Source organism: Hippocampus guttulatus, chromosome 20 (genome assembly GCF_054856545.1).
Source record: "Hippocampus guttulatus isolate MCC_2025c chromosome 20, RoL_Hgut_1.0, whole genome shotgun sequence".
Classification (NCBI taxonomy): Eukaryota; Metazoa; Chordata; class Actinopteri; order Syngnathiformes; family Syngnathidae; genus Hippocampus; species Hippocampus guttulatus.
In genome coordinates, this window is record NC_141280.1 from 6,810,811 (window position 1) to 6,831,855 (window position 21,045).

Consider the following 21,045-nt stretch of genomic DNA (forward strand, 5'->3'; position numbering starts at 1 on the left):
GTACAGAGCGAGTAATCCTTCCGTGCTGACTGACTATCCCTATTCAGTGTTAGCTGAGGAGAATGCAATCGAGATGAAGTGGTGACGCAAATGCCATTTTTAAAAATCACAAATGTATGAATTTGTGGCATTACAGTAAATGACAAGACGACGGGGACCAATGTAAGTCATGGGTGACTGTTTTCACAGCAAGCAACGAGCAAGTCTTTTCACGCTCTTTCGTCCCTTTGAGCCCAGAGAGTCGAGCCAAAGACACCAGATCGCTGAAAAGAGCCGGAATACCCCTCGTTGCGACGAACGAAGTAGTTGGGAGGGGACTTTCCTTTGCACGCCGCTGTGCAGCGCACGACGGAAGCAGTACACGCTCTTTACCCGCAGGGGGCAGCAGCACGGGCCAACTATTAGCCGAGGCTATCAAAGCCTTGCATAGAAATCAGCGCTCTCTCCAAGGAAACAAAACAATATAGAATCTGGTTTACGGCGTGCCTCAAGCCCGGAGCCTCTCTCCATACTACAACGCGTAAGTATTTAGAGCTCCTTTTTCAGTGTCGACAGACAGAAGAAAGTGGCGACGCGCGTGTTTTACACACCGCCGCCGTTGTGCGAGCATTTCCCCTTTTGTTTAGCGGTAAAGGCCCCTCTGTTTGCAACTTGAAGGGGTGCCATGTTGTTTAGCCGCTGAGTTTGCTTGGTTTCTAGCTCGCACACAACATCGAGTTGGCTAGTAGCGCTATAGCACAGCACCCGATGCGACATTTCTCCTCGTTTTAAAATCTACCGCACATATTCGGTAAAACTAATATCATCTGATATTAAAAAAAAACAGCGCTGGTTTCTCAAGTAAACTTTGATGTCAAGCACAGACAAGCCATAATAAACAGGCCCGGCGCGGCTAGCGTTAAGCTGGCTGCTCATGTAGCTTGCTAATGTCAATAATATTAAAACGATTTTAGATGCCGTTTTTAAATCGGACGTTAGGATAAAATGGAACCACATCACTTTAAGGAATGATTAAAATGATAATCCCCCGTGGATATCCAGCCGTCTAAGACACCAAAATCGCCGCTGGTAGCAGCTAGCTCGCTAGTTAGCTTGTCTGTCGAACTAGCCTGGCGTCAGTTTTCTGCAACAATCAGTATGTTGTTGGTAATATTTGAATAATGGTTATCGTGCGAGCAAGACTGTCATTTTGTCTGGTGGTCTGTGTTCATATGTAGCAGTTTTCCATGTATACACATAAGGCTCAGTCGTGGCGATGCTACAACGCCGCTTCTACGGTCACGAGCGAAGCTAGTAACGAATGCTAACAAGCGGCACTTGTTTTGTTCTTTTTGTTGTGCTCATTAATACCTTTCCCATGCCGCTTTTTGTTGTTCAGCACTCGGTTTGTAATGAACGGGTCTCTATTAGACTAGCTGTTTGGGTCACTAAACCATCGGTTTATGAAGTTGCATAACGACTTAAATGGAGTCTAATCGAGAAGTGTCGTTTAGCAAAGAACATGCGCAAGAAATTGCGATTTGCTTGTTGACGAAGTGGTTGTGCAAAACTGTTAATGTTTTACCCCCTTTTCATCTCGTACAAGGCAACCAAAATACGTACGACCCTTTTTAGAAAACTACAGTGTATCCACAGCAACTGTAAGACTTAATACTTCTCGGACAGTGTCAGCAAAACTTAGCCCGATGCCAGCTTTATGTTGTATTATAAATTAAGCTTTTTCATTTAATTGTGCTTTTAACCATTAAATTTCTGACTGCTCAGCCTCCTCGCTAGGATGTGCTAACTTCTGATTGAAACGTCTATTTAAAAAAACAAAAGCTACAAACGTTATCAAGAAGAAACTCTGTTGGTGATGAATTAGGCAGCGTTTTGTCAAGCAACTAATTTGTGAGTGTAAGCTAGTCTCTTCACAAATTTAAATTCCAACAACAAAATAACAGAGTCAAAGCAATCGTTTGAGCTAGGACCAACGTAGACCGGATGGCCCCTGGGCAATTTGTGGTCATTTAAAGCCATTAAATTGGCTTTGGAATCGACAACCCCTTTAGTTCTCAGTAGTCAGCGCAGGTTTTCAAGAGCTTTGTCAAAGATCCCAAGACCACGTAGCTTTCAAAACACTGCCTCATTCGTTACATGGCTTTCTCAGATTTGAGCAACTGGTGATATGACTTGTTCCTCGCTTTCATACGCGTCTGATAAAGGGAGTTCATGACCGATTAGGCACAACTAAAGCAAGGGTTGTGTCAACCAAACTAAACGGCGTGAAAACAGACTGCAGCCGTAGTCACAAGTCAATGGTGATGTAACTGACCCGTTGCTCGAAATTAGTTAAGAAATATCAGCCTTCCCAGACACTTTTTAGTCATGAAGACAATACAAACATAACAATAATGTTACCAAAATTCATTTTCTCCTACAAATCTTGAATCCGATTGTGCGTTGTCCCCTGATTTGTCCATTGAGTGACCTCTCCCGCTTCTCTTTAGGCTTTCCCGTGGAATGAGCATTCCATGCAGCATCCTAGGTATGAATGACGTGGCCTGGCAGGAGACAAGAGGTGGGATGCTGCATGCAAATGGCGCTCCTGAGGCCGGAGGGGTCAGGGTCCACGGTGGAGGGCCCCTAGCCGCGGTGGCGGGCCAGGCTACAGGGGGCCCCCATTTACAGGGCATGGATCGGACGGGAAACCCCACGCCGGGAACACCGCAGCCACCGTTGAGCGGTCGTTCGCAGGACGACGCCACGGTCGGCTACTTCTTCCAGAGGCAGGCCGGGGAGCAGCTGGCAGGTTGCGCGCCGGGCAAGCATCGCTGGCCCACCGGGGACCCCAATCATGTTGATCAGGTTGTTCGCATTTGCTCGTAAACACAATCGAAGAAATGATCGACATATTAATTGATGATTAAAATAAGGTTCAAGGAGCAGTGGTGAAATTGAAAACTGTGCTTTTAACGCGTTTGTCGTGTTTGTGGCTCAGGTCCGCGCTGTGGATGAAATGAACTATGACTTTCAAGCTCTGGCTTTGGAGTCCAGAGGAATGGGAGAGGTAGGACATTTTTTGCAAACGCAATAACTACTCAAATTTAAGGGCAAAAAAAAAGCTTCAATTAACTCATTCAGTACCAGCCAATTCTGGACCAAGTCTTAAAAGACGTTTAAAAACGTCTTTGGGAGTGAATGAGTTAATCCGATTTTGTTTTCTTTGAAGATTTTGCCGGCGAAAAAGCTCTGGGACTCTGATGAACTGGCCAAGGATGGAAGAAAAGGAATGCTTCTTGGAGAGGAGTGGAGGGACAATGCCTGGGGGTCATCACGTGAGTCACTCCAACCTTCACACCCAAATGTTTTTTTTGTTTTGTTTTGTTTGTAACGGATTTGAAAAAAATTCCCACCCGTACAAGGTTTTACGGCCAGCTTTGCAGATGTTTGATGCCAGTCTTTTCTCTAGACCATTCAGTCTCCCAACCAATTATGGTCCAGCGACGGCCGGGTCAGGGTTTCCACGGCAACGGCGACGCCAACTCGGTGCTCTCGCCCCGCTCGGAGGGCGGAGGCTTGGGTGTGAGCATGGTGGAGTACGTGCTGAGCTCGTCTCCCGGCGACAAGATGGACGGCCGTTACAGGAACGGCGGCTACGTGAGTTGAAATGCACTCGCGGTTTTTAACGTTATTCTACTTTCACGAATGTCTCATGCCCAAAAATGTCTTTTTTTTTATTTTTAGCACTTAGTTCCACCGTTGAGTGACATCTCGACCTAACCTTGTGTTCTTGCTAATCCAGGGTGGAGGCGATACGGACCAGGACGGGAGAGAGAAGAATGATGGCCCCGAGAAAGTCTCTCCGTTTGAGGAAGACAAGAGCCCTGAGATGAAGGTGGGGGACGACGGCGATTCCGCGAAAGCCAATGGAAGAAGTTTACTGAACGGCATGGACAGAGACTGCAAAGACTTCAAGTATGTGTGGAGTTTTTTGGGGGGGGGGGGGGGGGTTGGGCAAAATATCCAACCTACCGAAAGGCCCGTAATATTTCTAAGGCCCGAGGACTCGTATCCTAACGGCATTTATGTCTTTCAGTCCAGCCCCAGGAAGCCGTCAAGCTTCTCCAACTGAAGCCGTGGAGAGGATGGGCCCGAACCAGACCGGATTGGAGATGATGGCCCAACATCACGCCCACGCCCATGCCCATGCCCACGCCCATGCCCACGCCCATGCTCACGCCCACGCGCACGCTCACGCTCATCCCCACGCCCACGCTCTCCAACAACAGAACCACAACAAGGGCCCAGTGGAGGACTTTCAGAACCAGGAAGGCCAGAACATGGGTGGCATGGAACAACAAGCCGGTGTTGAATCCCTCCAGTTTGAATATGCAGGGAACCAGATTCAAGTGGACTCCTCCGGAACCCCGGTGGGGTTGTTTGACTACAGCTCGCAGCAGCAGGTGTGTGGTTTTTGTTTTATTTTTTTGAATGTAGAACTCGTAATTGTAAGTTTGAAGCAGGCTCTAAATCTCTTTGGTCCCTTTCTAGTTATTCCAGCGGTCAAATCCCCTTACGGTCCAGCAGCTCACAGCAGCCCAGCAGCAACAATATGCCCTGGCAGCGGCTCAACAGCAGCACCTTGGTAACGTTGCCGTATAATTTTCTTGTTTTTAAATCCCTGATTCTACTGAGCAGTTTACTTGGGTCCAGTATTCTTCCCCCCCCCCCCCTCATTTTTAAACAATGCAAAAGGCACTAAAGTAGCTGATCTGTGCAACGTTGCTATTTGACATCCACTGTGTGAACCAAACCAAAAATGCAGGACCGTAAGTGTTGTTTCCACCTGGGCGCGCATTTTACGCTTTTTACTCTTTAAATGGAGGTCCCGTGGAATGTCTGCCTTCTGATGTCATAAATGAGAAGAAATATAAAATTGCCAATTTCAAATTGTCAAACTATTTGTGAAGGTGATTACTGTGCTGAAGTGCACTCAAAAGTTTATTTTTTTTTTCTTTTGAGAAACTGCAACTGACCTTTCTGTTGATTTTTGTTGACTTTGCTTAGCTGGCCTCGCTCCTGCGTTTGTGCCAAACCCTTACATCATCAACGCCGCACCCCCTGGAGCTGATCCATACACGGCAGCAGGGCTGGCGGCAGCAGCGACTCTTGCAGGTGATCACCTGACACACCTCGTCCGGTCTTTTCAACGCCGCCACGTGGATCAAGGTGCCAACTATTCCAAAAGTTGGAAAACCGACAACAGTGTTCTTTATTTTCCCCTCTCAGGGCCCACGGTGGTTCCACCGCAATATTATGGCGTTCCTTGGGGCGTGTACCCGGCCAACCTTTTTCAGCAACAGGCCGCATCTACTGCCAATCACTCTGCGAATCAGCAAGCAGCCAATCAGGGACCAGGGCCGGGCCAACCTCAGGTGAGCACCACGTGTCGTCGCGAACGCCAAGGCAAAACCGTAAAAGAGCTTCCACACCTCAACACCTGTGCTGTTTGCTTCCAATGCAGCATAAAGAAGCGCACCACAGTTAACGCCTCACATTGTCTGGTTTCCCTTCAAGGGCGTTTGAAACTAGTTTTGCTTTGTACATAAGTGACCAGGCTGTGTTTTCTGATGTTAACATGCCGGCAGGTAATGCGCACGGGAAACAACCAGCGTCCTCTTACGCCCGGTCAAGGTCAACAAAGTCAGCAGGAATCTCTGGCTGCAGCAGCTGCCGCCGCAAACCCCGCACTGGCGTACGCCGGAATGCCCGGTCGGTTACTCGTGCTCATCAGCAACCGTGGCCTGCAATCTGCAGCTCGCATTTCAGATCATCTGTTGACAAATTGGCTTTTTTTCCGCTCAGGTTATCAGGTGTTGGCCCCCGCAGCTTACTACGACCAGACCGGCGCACTGGTGATGGGCCCAAGTGCTCGAACCGGCCTCGGCGGGCCAGTTCGTTTAGTCCAAACACCTCTCCTCATCAATCCCGCAGCAGCCCAGGCTGGTAAGTAAATATAGCACCTCGTCGCTATCTGGATGAGCGGCACTTCTGATTTGAGGTGATTGGTCGCAACCTACAAAGGACAACAGTTTCAAATAAAAGCTGACAATCTGATATTTGTCGGCTTTGGTCTGCATGAATTTTCTCAGTTCAACTCTTGTCCGCTCAAGCGCCAGTCGGATTTACGTCTTAGTATTTCTTCTATTACGCATGGTTTCCCCGTTAGACCCCTCAGAAAAAGATGAGGTCGTAACTCACCTTTCTCTGGACATATTTAGCCACTATTCAGGAGCCAGTGTACATTTTAAATTGAAAAATCTCACAGCGTACCCCTAAAGGAAAAAAAATTGACTGAAATAGCAATCATCTCGATGGATAAATTATTTGGAGTATCATATTTTTCGCACGAAAAGTCTTCCATAGCCTTAAAAGCTCACAGCGCGCCTTAAAATCCGCCCAATATATGAAAATACGTCCAATATATGAAAAAAATGACAAAATAGGCCATTCATTGAAGGTGCGCCTCATAACCCAGTGCGGAAATGAAATTAATTGTAATTGGACAATCTTCCATGGAACAGGATCTGTGCAAGCACATCGTTTGGGAGTCACTCCCCCCAAAAAATTTAGGAGGGAATATGTGTTAAATACCCAAATCGGCTTCGGATTGAACATAACGCGTGAGACGACTTTTTCTTTTGCCTCGTCTCACCCTCTTTGCCTTCTCCAACCACCAGCTGCGGTGTCCGCGTCCGGTTCCGGTAACAACATGCCAGGCCCTCCGGCCAACGGCATGTACCGCTCCATGCCTCAACCCCAGCCTCAGCCGCAGCAGCAGCAGGCTCCCCCTCAGAGCAGCGGCCTGCAGTCCAGTTCCTTCTACGGCTCCGGCTCTGTCCCCAACACCTCTCAGAGCAGCTCGCTTTTCTCGCACACATCAGCTCCGCCGCCGCCGCAGAGCTCCTCGTTGGGCTTCAGCAGCACCGGCAGCTCGCTCGGCGTGGGTCTGGCGTCTGCCCTCGGAGGATTCGGCTCGTCGGGTCGGTAGCCCAAGGTTCACGTGATGTTTCCACTTTTGCTTTTATTCCAACGCCCCTTCTTCTTTTGTCGCCGTAGTGTCGAGCTCAACGAGTAGCAGCGTGTCTCGCAGGGACTCCCTATTGACGAGCTCGGATCTTTACAAGCGCGGAAGCAGCAGTTTAACTCCCATCGGCCAGCCCTTTTACAACAGCCTGGGTTACTCCTCCTCACCCAGCCCCATCGGACTCACCCCCGGCCACTCGCCTCTCACTCCCCCGCCTTCTCTTCCCTCCTCTCACGGATCCTCCTCCAGCCTTCACCTCGGTGAGAGCATATTTGTCATTCCACCGCGTCGCTAGAGTCCAGCACGGTTTCCGTCATTGACGACGACCCGCTAATTTGCATGAGAGTTGAAGCTGAATGGAGAGAGATGTCATTGTCCGCAAACTCGCTGCTCTGTAGGGTCTTCCAAAATATTTGATATTTTTAATAAGAACAGGCCAGGGCTTGCCAACCTTTTTAAAGTTGAGAGCTACTACTTGGTTACGGATTAATACATGGGGGCTAACAGTTCGATACACGCTTCTGAAATGATTTTATTCAAATTACTTTTAATGCTGGTATCATTCGGGCCCGGCCGACATTAGTTTTTAAAATAGTCAGATGGGGGAGAGGGGAGGGGAGTGTGAATCAAATATGCCAGGGCCAAGTATTGTAGAACTGTCAAATGTTCTGCCTGTAATTCATATTTTTATTGTAAGAATTAAGAGAGCAAAATATATTTTTTTCCCCTTTAAATTTAATCGTACAATTACGGTGCCTTCTCTTCTTCAGGTTGACTCGAGAGGCGTTCATGACCGCCTCCGAAAAATGTAAATGAACAATTCCTTCAATGAAACTACAAAAATTGAAAATGATGCATCAAAACAAAAAATCAAGCGAGGAAATCACAAAATAAATTCTGTAGCCCGCATACAGAATTTCTTTTGTGATTTCTGTCTCAGAAGTGTTTTATTTCTTTGTTGTGTATTCACAAACGAGGAAATCACAAAAGAAATTCTGTAGGGGGGGCTACAGAATTTGTGATTTCCTCGTGATTTTCTGTTTTGATGCATTATTTTAAATTTTTGTAGTTTCATTGAAGTAATCGTTAATTTACGTTTTTCGGAGGCGTTAATGAACGCCTCTAGAGTTGAACGAAAGGGACGTAGCTCCATCTTGTGGATGCATTGTAGATTGCGTTTTACCATTCAGTGCGTCCAATATATGAAAAAAAATTACAAAATAGGCCATTCATTACTGTGGTCACTGCAACAACAATCCTAGGAAATCACAATTGTCTCATCACTGGTGAGCTATTTTTAGAACAGTTTTTCAGTTTGTGCATTCCAAAAAAAAAAAAAATCTAACCTGATCACGTTATTCATTTTGACCAGAGAATTATGTAAAAAAAATAATTTGGGCATCACCCTGTACTACAAAATCGAAAGAGTTGCAGTTTTACAATCACCGCTATATTATCCTATCATCTCAGGTGGCTTGACAAACGGCAGCGGGCGTTACATCTCCGCAGCACCCGGAGCCGAGGCCAAGTACCGCAGCGCCGGCGGCACCTCGAGCCTATTTAATTCCAGCAGCCAGCTCTTCCCACCGTCTCGGCCCCGCTACAGCCGCTCGGACGTGATGCCGTCCGGCCGCAGCCGCCTCCTGGAAGACTTCAGGAACAACCGCTTTCCAAACCTTCAACTCCGAGACCTGCCTGGACACATGGTGGAGTTCTCGCAAGACCAGCACGGATCCAGGTTTGCGAAACGAACGTTCCTGGTTGAAGAAATTGCCATCTAACTTTTTTTTTTCTGTCCAATGGAGATTGATGGTTTGTTTTGTTTTTTAATTATTTCACCTCTCAGATTCATCCAGCAGAAGCTGGAGAGGGCCAGTCCTGCCGAGAGACAGATGGTTTTCGGAGAGATCCTACAAGCCGCATACCAGCTGATGACAGATGTGTTTGGCAACTATGTCATCCAGAAATTCTTTGAGGTTAGACGGGTGACGACGTTTAGCGAGCTGAGATTTTATTTATTTTTTTTAAAGCGTGGCTTGCTTTGTCGAGTCATGTCAGATTGAGATGTTTGAGTTTTCTGTGTTGCAGTTTGGAAGCGCGGACCAGAAGCTGGCGTTGGCAACTCGGATCCGCGGCCATGTCCTCCCGCTGGCTTTACAGATGTACGGCTGCAGGGTCATTCAGAAAGCCTTAGAGTCCATTTCTTCAGACCAGCAGGTAATTGTAAGTGAGATTTTTCTTCAAATCTGTTTGACCCTTTTTTTTCCCCCCCCTCCATCGTAAAAGACTCGAGGCTTTAATTTCCATGCGCTGATGTCGGTGTTTGGAAAGGTCTCAGCTGTTCCTCGCAAAAGATTTTTTTGGGGTTTTCAGAGTGACATCGTTCGTGAGCTGGACGGCCATGTTTTAAAGTGCGTGAAGGACCAGAATGGTAACCATGTGGTGCAAAAGTGCATCGAGTGTGTCCAGCCGCAAGCTCTGCAGTTCATTATAGACGCCTTCCAAGGCCAGGTATGTGTGTCGTGTTAGTGAAAAGGGTCGCAAGCTCCGCTGTCATCAATGCCGTGCCTCAATTCATCAGTGCTTGAAATAACCTCATCGCTGTTTTGCTCAGGTGATTTAAAAAAAAAAAAAATCTTTCTTCCAAAAATCTGATTTTGAAATGACCGTGACATCATTCAAAATGAATCATATTTTCTCCTTTCCCTTCTGAGATTTGCTTCATTTTATTTTAAGCATCACTCATTTTTCAAAGCTTTGTCGAAGTAACGTCGCACCCGCCCAGGCTGGCATCTGATTATTCTGTTGGAGCTACGCTCAAGGAAATGCCAAAATAAATTCTGTAGGGGGGCTATAGAATTTATTTTGAGATTTCCCCGCCTGATTTTTCTGTTTTGATGCATTATTTTCCGTTTTCCTAATTTCATTGAAGTAATCGTTAATTTACCTTTTTCGGAGGTCGTCATGAACGCCTCGAGTCGAACGGAAGGAGCGTAGCTCCATCTAGTGGATGCATTGTAGATTGCGTTTTATAATCCAGTTTGTCCAATATATGATAAAAATTACAAAATAGGCTGTTCATTGAAGGTGCGCCTTTTAGTGCGGAAAATATGGTACTTGTTTTATGAATGGCGCAGGCAATGGCCAAATTGTTTAACGTTTCAAACATAACATAAACCACAGCTTTTTAAAAAAAAAAAAAAATTAAACATTGAATTGGGCACCAGGCTTTTCTCGGTGGTCACTTTGATTCATGTCTCCATGATTGCCTTCTATCGGACACAAAGCCCAAAATTTCTGCTCATGTTGCCTGCTTGTTTGCAGAAAAGCACTTAAAAAAAGTGGCTTGCAGGATTTGCTAATTTGGCAGGATGGACTGGTTTTCTGTTCGCGGCGATGTTTTTTTTTGTTTTTTGTGTGTGTGTGTCAGCAGGGATACCCGTTGAAGTGTCAAAGCCGCTAAAACTGACTGCTTTAAAAAAAAAAGTGTTTTTACCCGCGGCTGCTTTTTCAGGTGTTTGTCCTCTCCACGCACCCTTACGGCTGTCGAGTCATCCAAAGGATTTTGGAGCACTGCACCCAGGAGCAGACTTTGCCAATACTGGAAGAGTTGCATCAGCACTCTGAGCAACTGGGTCAGGTAAACAAACGTGTGCACTTGGTTAAATTGCAGATTATTTTTATCCTCCCAGAACGTCACTCATCATTGTTGTGCTTGTGGAAAAAAAAAATATTTGTCTTGTGTTAGCTTTCATCACATCTGACGTGAATATTCAAACATCCACCCTACCCCCCCTCCCCCCTTCACCTATTCCATCCAGAAATATCAAGGCGTATCATTGGAGATGACACCCAAAACATATTATACAGTGTCCCGTGATGCACTGTTCAAGGTCAGAGCAATTTGCCTCTCTCTCAAGGATGTCCATGTTTTTTTTTCTCCTTCTTCCCTCTTCTAATTTTTTAATGTTACAATAGATGGAGTTCTCAACTTTTCCGCGTCCTTAATCAACAGTTTTTTTTAAATTTATCCCCCCCTGCCTTTCTACTTTCTCACTTAATCGCACCGAGGACTCACAAGGCTTCCCCTTCTGTGCGATGGCCCGCAGCATCTCCTGTTAAGTCCGGTGTTTCTTTTCTGAGCTTACTTCTTTTTGAAACCTCAAATGCTTGAATCGGGAAGAAAAAAAAATTGGATTGCTAAAATCAGACGAGCGGAAATGAACAGACTTGACAGGAAATGTATCTGAAAGCAAATGTGCACGATGAGGTTTAAGGCCGGAACCGTTCCGAGTGGTGTTGTCTCCCTTTCCGCTCAGACTCAACCTACCTCGTCCCGTAACGTGTCCATCACCAATTTTCCGAAGGGGCAAAGATGCTGCTGGTTTGGTTGCCCGGTCGCCGTCCCTTTTTGCAAATCAGCAGCATCTGTTTTGTCTGACCTTCTGCAGTGATGACATCATCAAGTTTCCGCGCGGGGAGGGGGCGTCTCATTTATCTTCCCGCCGTGACATGCATGCATTTCTTCATGACCGACCTCACCGGTTCCATAGAGTGCACGAGTGTCACATGAATGGGGGTCATTCCACTTCTTTGTAATGCATTTGTGAAAATCGTTGATCCCCGCCCATGCCGTCGTTGATCTTGCACGTCCGTTGCCTCCCCCTGCAGGATCAGTATGGTAACTACGTCATTCAGCATGTTTTGGAGCACGGCAGACCGGAAGACAAGAGCAAGATCGTTGCGGAAGTGCGTGGGAAAGTCCTCCTACTGAGCCAACATAAATTTGCAAGGTACGATGCCGTGCTGCTCGTCTTAAAACGGAACCGTGGAAAGGGGGGGGGGGGTAAGCAGTGGCATTACGACTGCGGTGTCGTTTGCGCATCAGCAACGTTGTGGAAAAGTGCGTGATCCACTCCTCGCGTGCCGAGAGAGCTCTGCTGATCGACGAGGTGTGCTGCCAGAAGGACGGCCCCCACAGCGCCCTGTACACCATGATGAAGGACCAGTACGCCAACTACGTGGTCCAAAGAATGATCGACATGGCCGAACCCGCCCAGCGGAAAATCATCATGCACAAGGTAAGCGCGCTTACGACATTCGACTCTAGGCGTTCATGACCGCCTCCGAAAAACGTCAATGATTCCTTCAATGAAACTACGAAAATTGAAACATCAAAACAGAAAATCAAGCGAAGAAATCACAAAATAAATTCTAAAGCCGCCCCTACGGAATTTATTTTGTGATTTCCTCGTTTATGAATACACAACAAAGGAATAAATAAACACTTGATTGAACGCTGACCGTTCTGTTGGACCTCCGCTGAAGGAAATGCCCAAATAAATTCTGTAGGGGGGTTATAGAATTTATTTTGAGATTTCCCCGCTTGACTTTCTGTTTTGATGAATTATTTTAAATTTTCGTCGTTTCATTGAAGTAATCGTTAATTTACATTTTTCGGAGGCGGTCATGAACGCTTCTCGAGTCGAACGGAATAGTGGATGCATTGTAGATTGCGCCTTATAATCCAGTGCGCCTTTTAGTGCAGAAAATACGGTATTCAACACTGTTATTGATCCAATATAATCTTTGATCAAATATTAATATCCTATATTAGTAATAATATTAATTGTATTAATATTCATATCAATTATATATCTATTATTAATCCTGACATGAAAATGACCTGTTGTTGACCCCCAACCTTCCTCCTTAGATCCGGCCTCACATCGCCACCTTGCGCAAGTACACTTACGGAAAACACATTTTGGCCAAACTGGAAAAGTATTACATGAAGAGTGGCTCCGAGTTGGGTCCAATCGGTGGCCCCACAAACGGCCTCATGTAGTCAAAGACGACATTATGGACCCCCCCCCCCAAGCATATTAAGAACTCCTTTTTTGGGGGGGGGGTAAAAAAAAAAGTCAATTTCACCTAAACAGCTGTGACAACTGACAGCTGCTATTGTGCTGCCACAGGTGAAGTACCATTTGACCCCCCCCCCCCCCACCCCCACCCCGCCCGCCATGACCGGCATAAGTGAGCTAGCTTTATTTGTTGGGTAAAGCACAAGGCCATTAATTATGTAACCGATGTATTTGACTGGTTTTCATATTGTACATTAGTTTTTTTTACCTTGTAAATTCTTTGTAGAGGGAAAAAACCCCCAACACATTTGCCGAAACTTCTTACAATTCTCAACCAGCAAGTGACCTACTAAAAGCTAAAACCGAGTGACAAAATTCCCTTTTGCTTTTCAAACCGACTTGTGTAAGTCCGGGAAATTGCATATTTACGTTGGACCCCGTGTCAAAGTCGAAACAATAGTAAACCCCCCCCCCCCCCCCCCCCCCCAATACCAAAGCTGCTGATTCCAAACAGCCTCGTCGCCACGGGTCTTTTGAGAAAATCCCTTTTGTGCTTGCTCGAAATTAGTCGGGCTGACGTTAGAGAACAAATCAACGTGAGTGGCTTTATATTTAAATGGGGCCTTTTTTCCCCCCCCTGCCTTGCCCTCCCACTCTGACCTCCCTTGAGCGATTGAATCGGTCAGCAGCTGGAAGTCTGTTGTTTTTTTTGGGGGGGGTGTACCCAAAGAGACTACCTGAGCCCAAACTTGCATTTATCACATGATGTAACAGGTACAGGTACTACAAGAGAAGGTATTAAATGAGAGAAGGGCTTTGGTTTTGAAATGAAACTTACCAGAGCGACGATTATTTAATATCGTACCGTTGTCAGGTTGAATTTTCGTTTGAGCTCCCCTCTTGATCCTTTTTAGTGTCTTGGAGTAGAAAATGAACACTGCGCTGAGCTAACTTTTATGTACTAAATAATCATCTCTAGCTTAAAAAAAAAAAAAAGTAGTTTTAGTGTAGCATCTTTTTGTGTGATTCTTAATTGTTGCTTTCCGGTCGCTGTTGATGGATGAATCCCCTCGCACCCCCAACCACATAAGATTCAACATTTTTAAAAGTGGGGGGGCTTTTCCCCCCAGCATTGTATATGAGATGGAATTATTACCGGGACTTGGAAGAAGGGATTTTTAAGTCTGATTTTTAAATGCGCCAATGTTTTGTATTTTTCAACTCTTTGGATTGGATGCCGGTGGGGGCCCATCTCAAATCTATCCAACTGTCCTGTAATAATTGTAGTGATGGCTTTTTTGGATTGTAGAATATATGTAGTATATGTGCAGTCGGTAATTGTAAGATTATTATTATTAGTTAAAGTGAGAAAAAAAATGTCTTGTGTTTAACAGGCCTTGCAAACTTGTAGTGATGCTTTTATTCTCCCTGTACAGTTGTACATTTGTAACTGTTTATGCTGTAAATGGGATGTCTTCTACATTTTAGGGGGGGGGAGAAAAAGGCAAACAAGCGTGTGCATTTTAGCGTGTGTATATTCATCACTCCTTTACACCCCCCTTTTGAATATTCTGTACACAGTTTTATTTGAGCAAGTGTTATTTTAAAGAGAGAAAAAAAATTACTAATGTTTCAGGCTTCATAATCTGGCATGTAATTTTTGTTTTTAAATCTATGGGAAAAGGCCAGCCTCTTATTTGTACTGGAGCTGCTGTAAACATCCACTGTTGATAGTCTTTCTGATGTGTGACACTTTTCAAAGAGAAAAAAAAAGGATTTTTAAAACAAAACAAACAAACAAAAAATCCTCAAAATCAGACGCTGCCTTTTAGTTGTCTGCTGACCTCACAGGATATGGCAAATATTTTTGTACAGAAAAAGGCTGTATTTTGGAACGGCTACTACCTTGTAAGCAAAAAAAAAAAAAAGCATTGTAAAATATTGTCAATTATATAAATATGAACATATGAGTTTTGTCACACTGTCAAAGTCATGTACATTTTCAGGTGGCCTTATGTACATTTCCAGCTGTTAGATGAAGAAAAACAAACTTTTTTTTTGGAGGCAGAATTGTGACTATGTATGATTAAACTGTTCTTCTAACATTTGAATTGCATTTTGTCATTTTCGTTTCTATGTAGCTTGTCAGCTTGATCTAAAAAAAATTTTTTTTGGAGTGATAGTGGGAAACGAGTAAGGCGGGACCAGAATAGGAACCTCTAAAAAAAAAAAGACATTGCAGGTGGGCCACTGTTGAATTTGAGGAGACTGAAAACGTGGAGGTAAGCGCAATGTGTAGGTTTGTATTAACTTAGTTTGAGGGAAATGCATTTCAGGAGCATCAACTCGGGTCCTCGTGCGCCCTTCTGCATTTAATGTTCCCATTCTCTACTAATAGCTGATTTTAAAAAAAAGCCTGTGAACGACCCTGAAGTCGGCAACAATTGTAGTGGTGGAGATTAAGAGGATCTAAATTGAGGGTTAGATTTGCTTTGTTTTAAATACCTGTAGTGGTTGAGCGATCTTGTTCGGTTCGCGCTCTGTACCAATAGGTGGCGGTAATGCGCATTGTATGTCAATCGCCATGAAACTGCTAGAAGAAGACTGTAGAAGTGCTAGAAGTCGACGGGCGTTGGTGGCTGGCGGGGGTGAACGACAAGAACCGCTAAGAAAATTGCAACGACTCTGTTTTCCATGCATAAAATATGACGGAAACATTCATGACGCTATTTCTGCTCTCCATATTCACTGTCGATAAATCGGTAAGTTTAATATTCACATTATTTTTTTATACGCCTCATTTCTGTACTCGCAGATTCGTTTCATTTCCGCAAATCACCCGACCCATATACAGTATTTACTGTACTGACCACACGGCGGTAATAGATATACGGAATATGTATGTTTGTTTTGCAGTACTTCGTCACACCGAGAGCTGTTTGTAGTATTTTTCCCCGTAGCGAAATATGCAACTTAGAGCAACGAACATTACGTTGCCGAAACTATACCTGCATGTATCTCGTGTATGTCATTCAAAACTGAACGTTATTATCTTTCATACAGTTACTGCATCTTGGTTTACTGTGACTTCGAGCAGTAGGCGATTTACACCCATCATAAACAAGATGCCGAAAAAAATCTGCTCGGCGATTAAAAAAAAAATACTCCAGGAAGAAAACAAATCATAAGACTTGTTGTGTTGGGCGGCTCCTTCTACTGAGACGTGATGCATTTTTCGATTGCCGTACTATGAAAAGTTGTATTCTCCCACTTCATTTCTTGATCATTGTTCCCGTTCATTGCATTAGTTTTGTGACGCGCCTGAAGACCTCCCTGGATCGGGCTTGAACCAAGACAGCGCTGACGACGGTAACGCATGATCTCAAATCAATATCATCCTGCTAAGTAACACGCAACTTGCTCTTCTGTTTGAATTATACATGTGCATCTTAAAAGTTTACGTCGATGTTTTTTTGTCCCCCTTTCTCTACCAGATGACAATTCAATGGATGGAGAATCGGAAACCAAAACCCAGAAAGTAAGACTCGTCACACAAATGCACGTTTATTTATTACTTAACACTCACACCAGTTGTCCGACCTTGTTGATCAATACTTTCTAATACGTTTCATGTTATGTCATGTCATTAGGATGGTTCCAAACTTAACTCGAATCAATTAAAAGAGCTCGTCCAACACACGGAACTGGCCATTTTTCCAAAAGGCAACCCCAGGAGCTTCTTGAAGAATGAGGACATTGTTGCAGGTACTGTAAACTGTATTTGTTATTTTTGGCGGACAAAGAAATTAGATGATTAAAATGTTTTGTGTTATGCACAGCGATTGTCGCAGGAGGAGTTTTGGGTGCGGTCGTCGCTGCGGCACTGGCAGCTGTATTGATTATCAAATGTGCCAATGGGCGATATACTGCAGGCCACGAAACAACTCCCCGTCTTCAATGCAGCTGGTAGAGCATATCACATTGCCCATTTTCCTTCCTTCCTGGGCAATCGGCCCCCGTCAGGGACTTGCCCCACCTCCCGGGTCCCACACGGGGTACGACTCTCGCTGGTGCCCCGCGAGGTTCACACTCAGTGCGGGCCCCGGAAGGGCCCTCGCCTGATTTTTGTTTAAGGAGGGTTGTGGGGCGGCTACTCCCACTTCCCTCCGTTCCAGCGGGGTGAGCCCTGGGCGCCTCACCTTCCGGTGAGGCCCCACCTCTTCCCCCGCCGGCTGGTGGGCATTTAGCCGCAACTGGGGCCAAAGAGCCCCGGCGTTCCCCCCTCGCGCCACTTGGAGGCATCCCACCACGCGAGGGTTTTTGCCCATTTTATGTAACTCATCTGTAGTACATTCATTATCCTTTCATGCAAATAATTTGGATCAACGGCAGAATGAAGAGAACATAACATGCTGGTGGTGCCCTGCTTTTATTTTGGTGTAAATTTACACAATGCAGATCAAAAGTTGTTTGAGCTTTGCTGATATATGTATGTAGAGTTGAAATGCATCTCTTCTTTTTAGAATTTTATCTGTGGTTTTATTGTTCTTGTTCTTGATTGTAAAGTGTCCTTGAGTGTTCTGAAAGGTGCTTATTGAGAAATTTTTTTTGGTCATTTATTTAAATGTTGATCAACCTCACCTTTTCAAATGTACAGTATGTCAGCATTGTCCAGTGCAGCTAAAACTCCCTTTTTTTGGGGGGGGGGGGGGGGGGAATTAATGATACTTTAACTACCTAGTGTAATTTAAAGTACCCCAAATCGATCCATGGAATTTAATGTGTATTTAAAGAGACATTTTTTGTGATTGGATGGTAAGTCATGACTGCAGTTTTTTTGTTACATGTTACCATTAGCAATTGCATATTTTACCACGTATTGCACTAATTTGACAGCATTGAGGGAAGAAATGTAGCTGATATTGATCTGATCTGACTGACGTCTTGCGTTGTGCTTATACGCGCCACAAGAGGGCGACAAAGCATTTTCTTTTTGTTTGAAAGTGGGACACGACACGGTCGTCATACATTTAAAAAAAACTTATTATACATGGTCGTTTGGGGGGTAAAAGGCCTTGGCATACATGGTCGTTTAGAAAAATGGCTTGACTACCCAAGGTCGAAAAAAACTAGAAAGATATGGCATTAGAGGTGTAGCTTATAAATGGATAAAAAGTTATTTAGAAAACAGATATCAGTACGTGCAACTCAACAATAAAAAAACGAATCAACTAAAAATCACTCACGGAGTTCCTCAGGGGTCAGTGCTTGGTCCAAAACTATTCATCTTATATATAAATGATATCTGCAAGGTCTCAAAACAATTTAAATGTGTCCTATTTGCTGATGATACAACTTTCTACTGTTCTGGAATAAATCTGAAACAGCTCCTGACAACCGTAGAAAACGAATTAAACAAATTAAAAAACTGGTTCGACAGAAATAAATTGTCACTTAACCTGAAAAAATCGAAGTTAATTGTTTTTGGCACAAGACCAATCAAACACCAAGCTAAAATTATGGTAAACTCAATTGAGATAGAAAGAGCGTATGAAACCAAGTTTCTCGGATTAGTAATAGACTCAAAACTATGTTGGAAGCCACATATCGATAACGTAAAAAGAAAAATAGCCAAAACCGTAGGGATCCTCTACAAAACCAAGGAAGTGCTAAATAAGAGATCTTTGTACACATTGTACACTTCATTATTATTACCATATATGACCTACTGTGTGGAAATATGGGGAAATGCCTGCAAAACAAACACACTCCCTATTCTCAACCTACAAAAAAAAGCAATTCGAATTATTAATAGATCAAAATATACGGAACCCACAAATCCACTATTTATCAAATTAAATACGATGAAATTTTATGACCTGGTTGACTTTAAAATCGCCCAATTAATGTACAAAGCACACAATAACCTGCTCTGCCAAAACATTCAGAAGTTTTTCGAAATTCGAGAAAGCAGCTATGATTTAAGAGGTACCAACTTATTCAAAAAACTCAAAACAAGAACAAACATCAAGCAAAGAAGTGTATCTATCAAAGGTGTTAATCTGTGGAATAATCTCGAAACGGACCTGAAAATGAGTAAATCGCTTGCTGAGTTCAAAAACAAATTCGAAAAAATAGTACAAACAACCTACATCAATCAGAGTTAAAATGATAAATTCAAAACATTAAATATAATGATAAATCAGAACTAAGTTGATAAATAGAGAAAGGTATATAAATATCCATTATGAATTTAAGAGAAAATTGACACAAGAGTGTCAGGGTGTGGAAGTATATAATCCCGATACAAACCAAAAGTTGTAAAAATATCACGGTTAAGGGTAAAGTATGAGCCTTAATGGAGACTTCTTTCTTCTTTTTTCTTTTCTGATTGATATAAAAATGATTTATTAGATACAATCACATAACGGGGTAGGACTAGATAAGTTTTTTACTTCTTCCTACTCCCTTGAACATAACTGTGTTGAATGAAGATTGATTTCTTTCTTTTTACTTTTTTTATCTACCTTATTTTCTGTCAAATTATTACTGTATATATGTTTTATGTTCAATAAACAAACAAACAAACAAACAGGTCGTTTTTTTCGGCTAAAAATGCCTTGCATGGTCGTTTTTTCGGCAAAGAAATCGCCTTACATGGTTGTTTTCTTTGGGGCTAAAAATTCCTTACATGGTTGCGGGGAGGGGGGGGGGGTTCAACAAAAAAAAACGCCTTACGATGCATGGTTGTTTTGGGGGGGGGGGGGGTGATGGTTTAGTGGTACACTCGCCGGATTTGTGTGGCGGAAGCATGGGATCAAACCCCACTCAGTGATGTGAAAATACCACATCAAACGCTTAGTTACTTTTTCCTGTTATTTTCTTGCAACATTTTAAGAAAGGAAAACTAATCATTGTTTGGATAAAAACCTCAGTTATAGTATCGCCATACTAGTGGATGATTCAACAGTAGTTATATCCCAATCATTCTAGTGTTATTTGACATCAACCAATTTTTTGTCAGGCAACTGTCAGGCTTTTCAAAGCATTAACAATTGAATAAAAAGGATAAAAATTCTCTAGACCGAAGAGGTTTTGAAGAGGTGAATTGTCATGTGAAAATACAACACCAGTGAAAGTGCATAGCAAGCCACAGTCACTGGTAGTGTAGAGGTACACTCGCCGGGTTCTGGGGCAGGCAACGCTGGTTCAAACCTAAAAAATAGCCAACAAAAACGACCCTGTATAAGGCGTTTTTAGCCCAAAAAAACGACCATGTATAGTAAGGCGTTTTTAGCCAAAATAATAGCCGAGAAAAACGACCATGTATAATAAGGCGTTTTTAGCCGAAAAAATAGCAGACAAAAATGACCCCTGTATAAGGTGTTTTTAGCCGAAAAAACCGACCATATATAGTAAGGTGTTTTTAGCCTAAAAAAACAACCATGTATAGTAAGGCGGTTTTAGCCAAAAAAACGACCATATATAGGAAGGCGTTTTTAGCCGAAAAAAACGACCATGTACAGTATATGAAGGCGTTTTTAGCCGAAAAAAACGACCATGTATAGTAAGGCGTTTTTAGCCGAAACAAACCGACCATGTATATATAGTAAGGCGTTTTTAGCCTAGAAAAACAACCATGTATAGTAAGGCGGTTTTAGCCGAAAAAAACGACCATGTATATGAAGGCGATTTCACCCGAAAAAAACGACCATGTATATATATAGTAAGGCATTTTTAGCCCAAAAAAACCACCACGTATACTAAGGCCTTTTTAGCCCAAAAAAACGACTATGTATATAGTAAGGCATTTTTAGCCCCAAAAAACGACCATGATTAGTAAGGCGGTTTTAGCCGAAAAAAACGACCATATACTGTATATAGTGAGGCGTTTTTAGCTGAAAAAAAAGACCATGTATAGTAAGGCGTTTTTAGCCCAAAAAAACGACCATGTATAGTAAGGCGTTTTTAGCCGAAAAAAACGACCATGTATATATATAGTAAGGCATTTTTAGCCCAAAAAAACCACCACGTATAGTAAGGCGTTTTTAGCCCCAAAAAACGACGTAGTATAGTAAGGCGTTTTTAGCCCAAAAAAACAACCATGCA

At 43.7% G+C, this 21,045-nt stretch overlaps 2 protein-coding genes across 5 annotated transcripts; both read left to right on the forward strand.

The window, feature by feature from the left end:
- Positions 1-377: 377 nt before the first annotated feature.
- LOC147187785 (pumilio homolog 2-like) lies at positions 378-15,047 on the forward strand. 4 transcript variants are annotated; one of them, XM_086099611.1, is made up of 23 exons: positions 378-520; positions 2,490-2,847; positions 2,981-3,049; positions 3,212-3,317; positions 3,452-3,639; positions 3,785-3,957; positions 4,079-4,445; positions 4,534-4,627; positions 5,050-5,157; positions 5,272-5,417; positions 5,631-5,754; positions 5,848-5,988; positions 6,723-7,025; positions 7,102-7,329; positions 8,540-8,807; positions 8,916-9,045; positions 9,158-9,292; positions 9,443-9,580; positions 10,584-10,709; positions 10,891-10,962; positions 11,741-11,862; positions 11,958-12,150; positions 12,786-15,047. In XM_086099611.1, the coding sequence occupies exons 2-23, from the start codon at positions 2,503-2,505 to the stop codon at positions 12,915-12,917; spliced, it is 3,708 nt and encodes a 1,235-aa protein (XP_085955737.1). In that variant the 5' UTR covers positions 378-520; positions 2,490-2,502; the 3' UTR covers positions 12,918-15,047. The 4 variants fall into 4 exon arrangements, with proteins under 4 accessions (XP_085955737.1, XP_085955738.1, XP_085955739.1 ...); XM_086099612.1 differs by having other exon boundaries at positions 9,158-9,286; XM_086099613.1 differs by lacking the exon at positions 10,891-10,962.
- A 383-nt stretch (positions 15,048-15,430) lies between these two features.
- Positions 15,431-17,516, forward strand: LOC147187786 (uncharacterized). The gene is made up of 5 exons (XM_086101142.1): positions 15,431-15,698; positions 16,245-16,305; positions 16,431-16,474; positions 16,587-16,701; positions 16,776-17,516. The coding sequence occupies exons 1-5, from the start codon at positions 15,642-15,644 to the stop codon at positions 16,904-16,906; spliced, it is 408 nt and encodes a 135-aa protein (XP_085957268.1). The 5' UTR covers positions 15,431-15,641; the 3' UTR covers positions 16,907-17,516.
- Positions 17,517-21,045: the final 3,529 nt, after the last annotated feature.

Coding starts and splice junctions, on each gene's coding strand:
- LOC147187785 (XM_086099611.1), top strand. CDS start 2,503: ATGAGCATTCCATGCAGCATCCTAGGTATGAATGACGTGGCCTGGCAG. Junction 5,418..5,630: donor CAGGGCCGGGCCAACCTCAG/GTGAGCACCACG, acceptor ACATGCCGGCAG/GTAATGCGCACGGGAAACAA. Junction 12,151..12,785: donor GGAAAATCATCATGCACAAG/GTAAGCGCGCTT, acceptor CTTCCTCCTTAG/ATCCGGCCTCACATCGCCAC.
- LOC147187786 (XM_086101142.1), top strand. CDS start 15,642: ATGACGGAAACATTCATGACGCTATTTCTGCTCTCCATATTCACTGTC. Junction 15,699..16,244: donor TATTCACTGTCGATAAATCG/GTAAGTTTAATA, acceptor TCATTGCATTAG/TTTTGTGACGCGCCTGAAGA. Junction 16,475..16,586: donor CGGAAACCAAAACCCAGAAA/GTAAGACTCGTC, acceptor TCATGTCATTAG/GATGGTTCCAAACTTAACTC.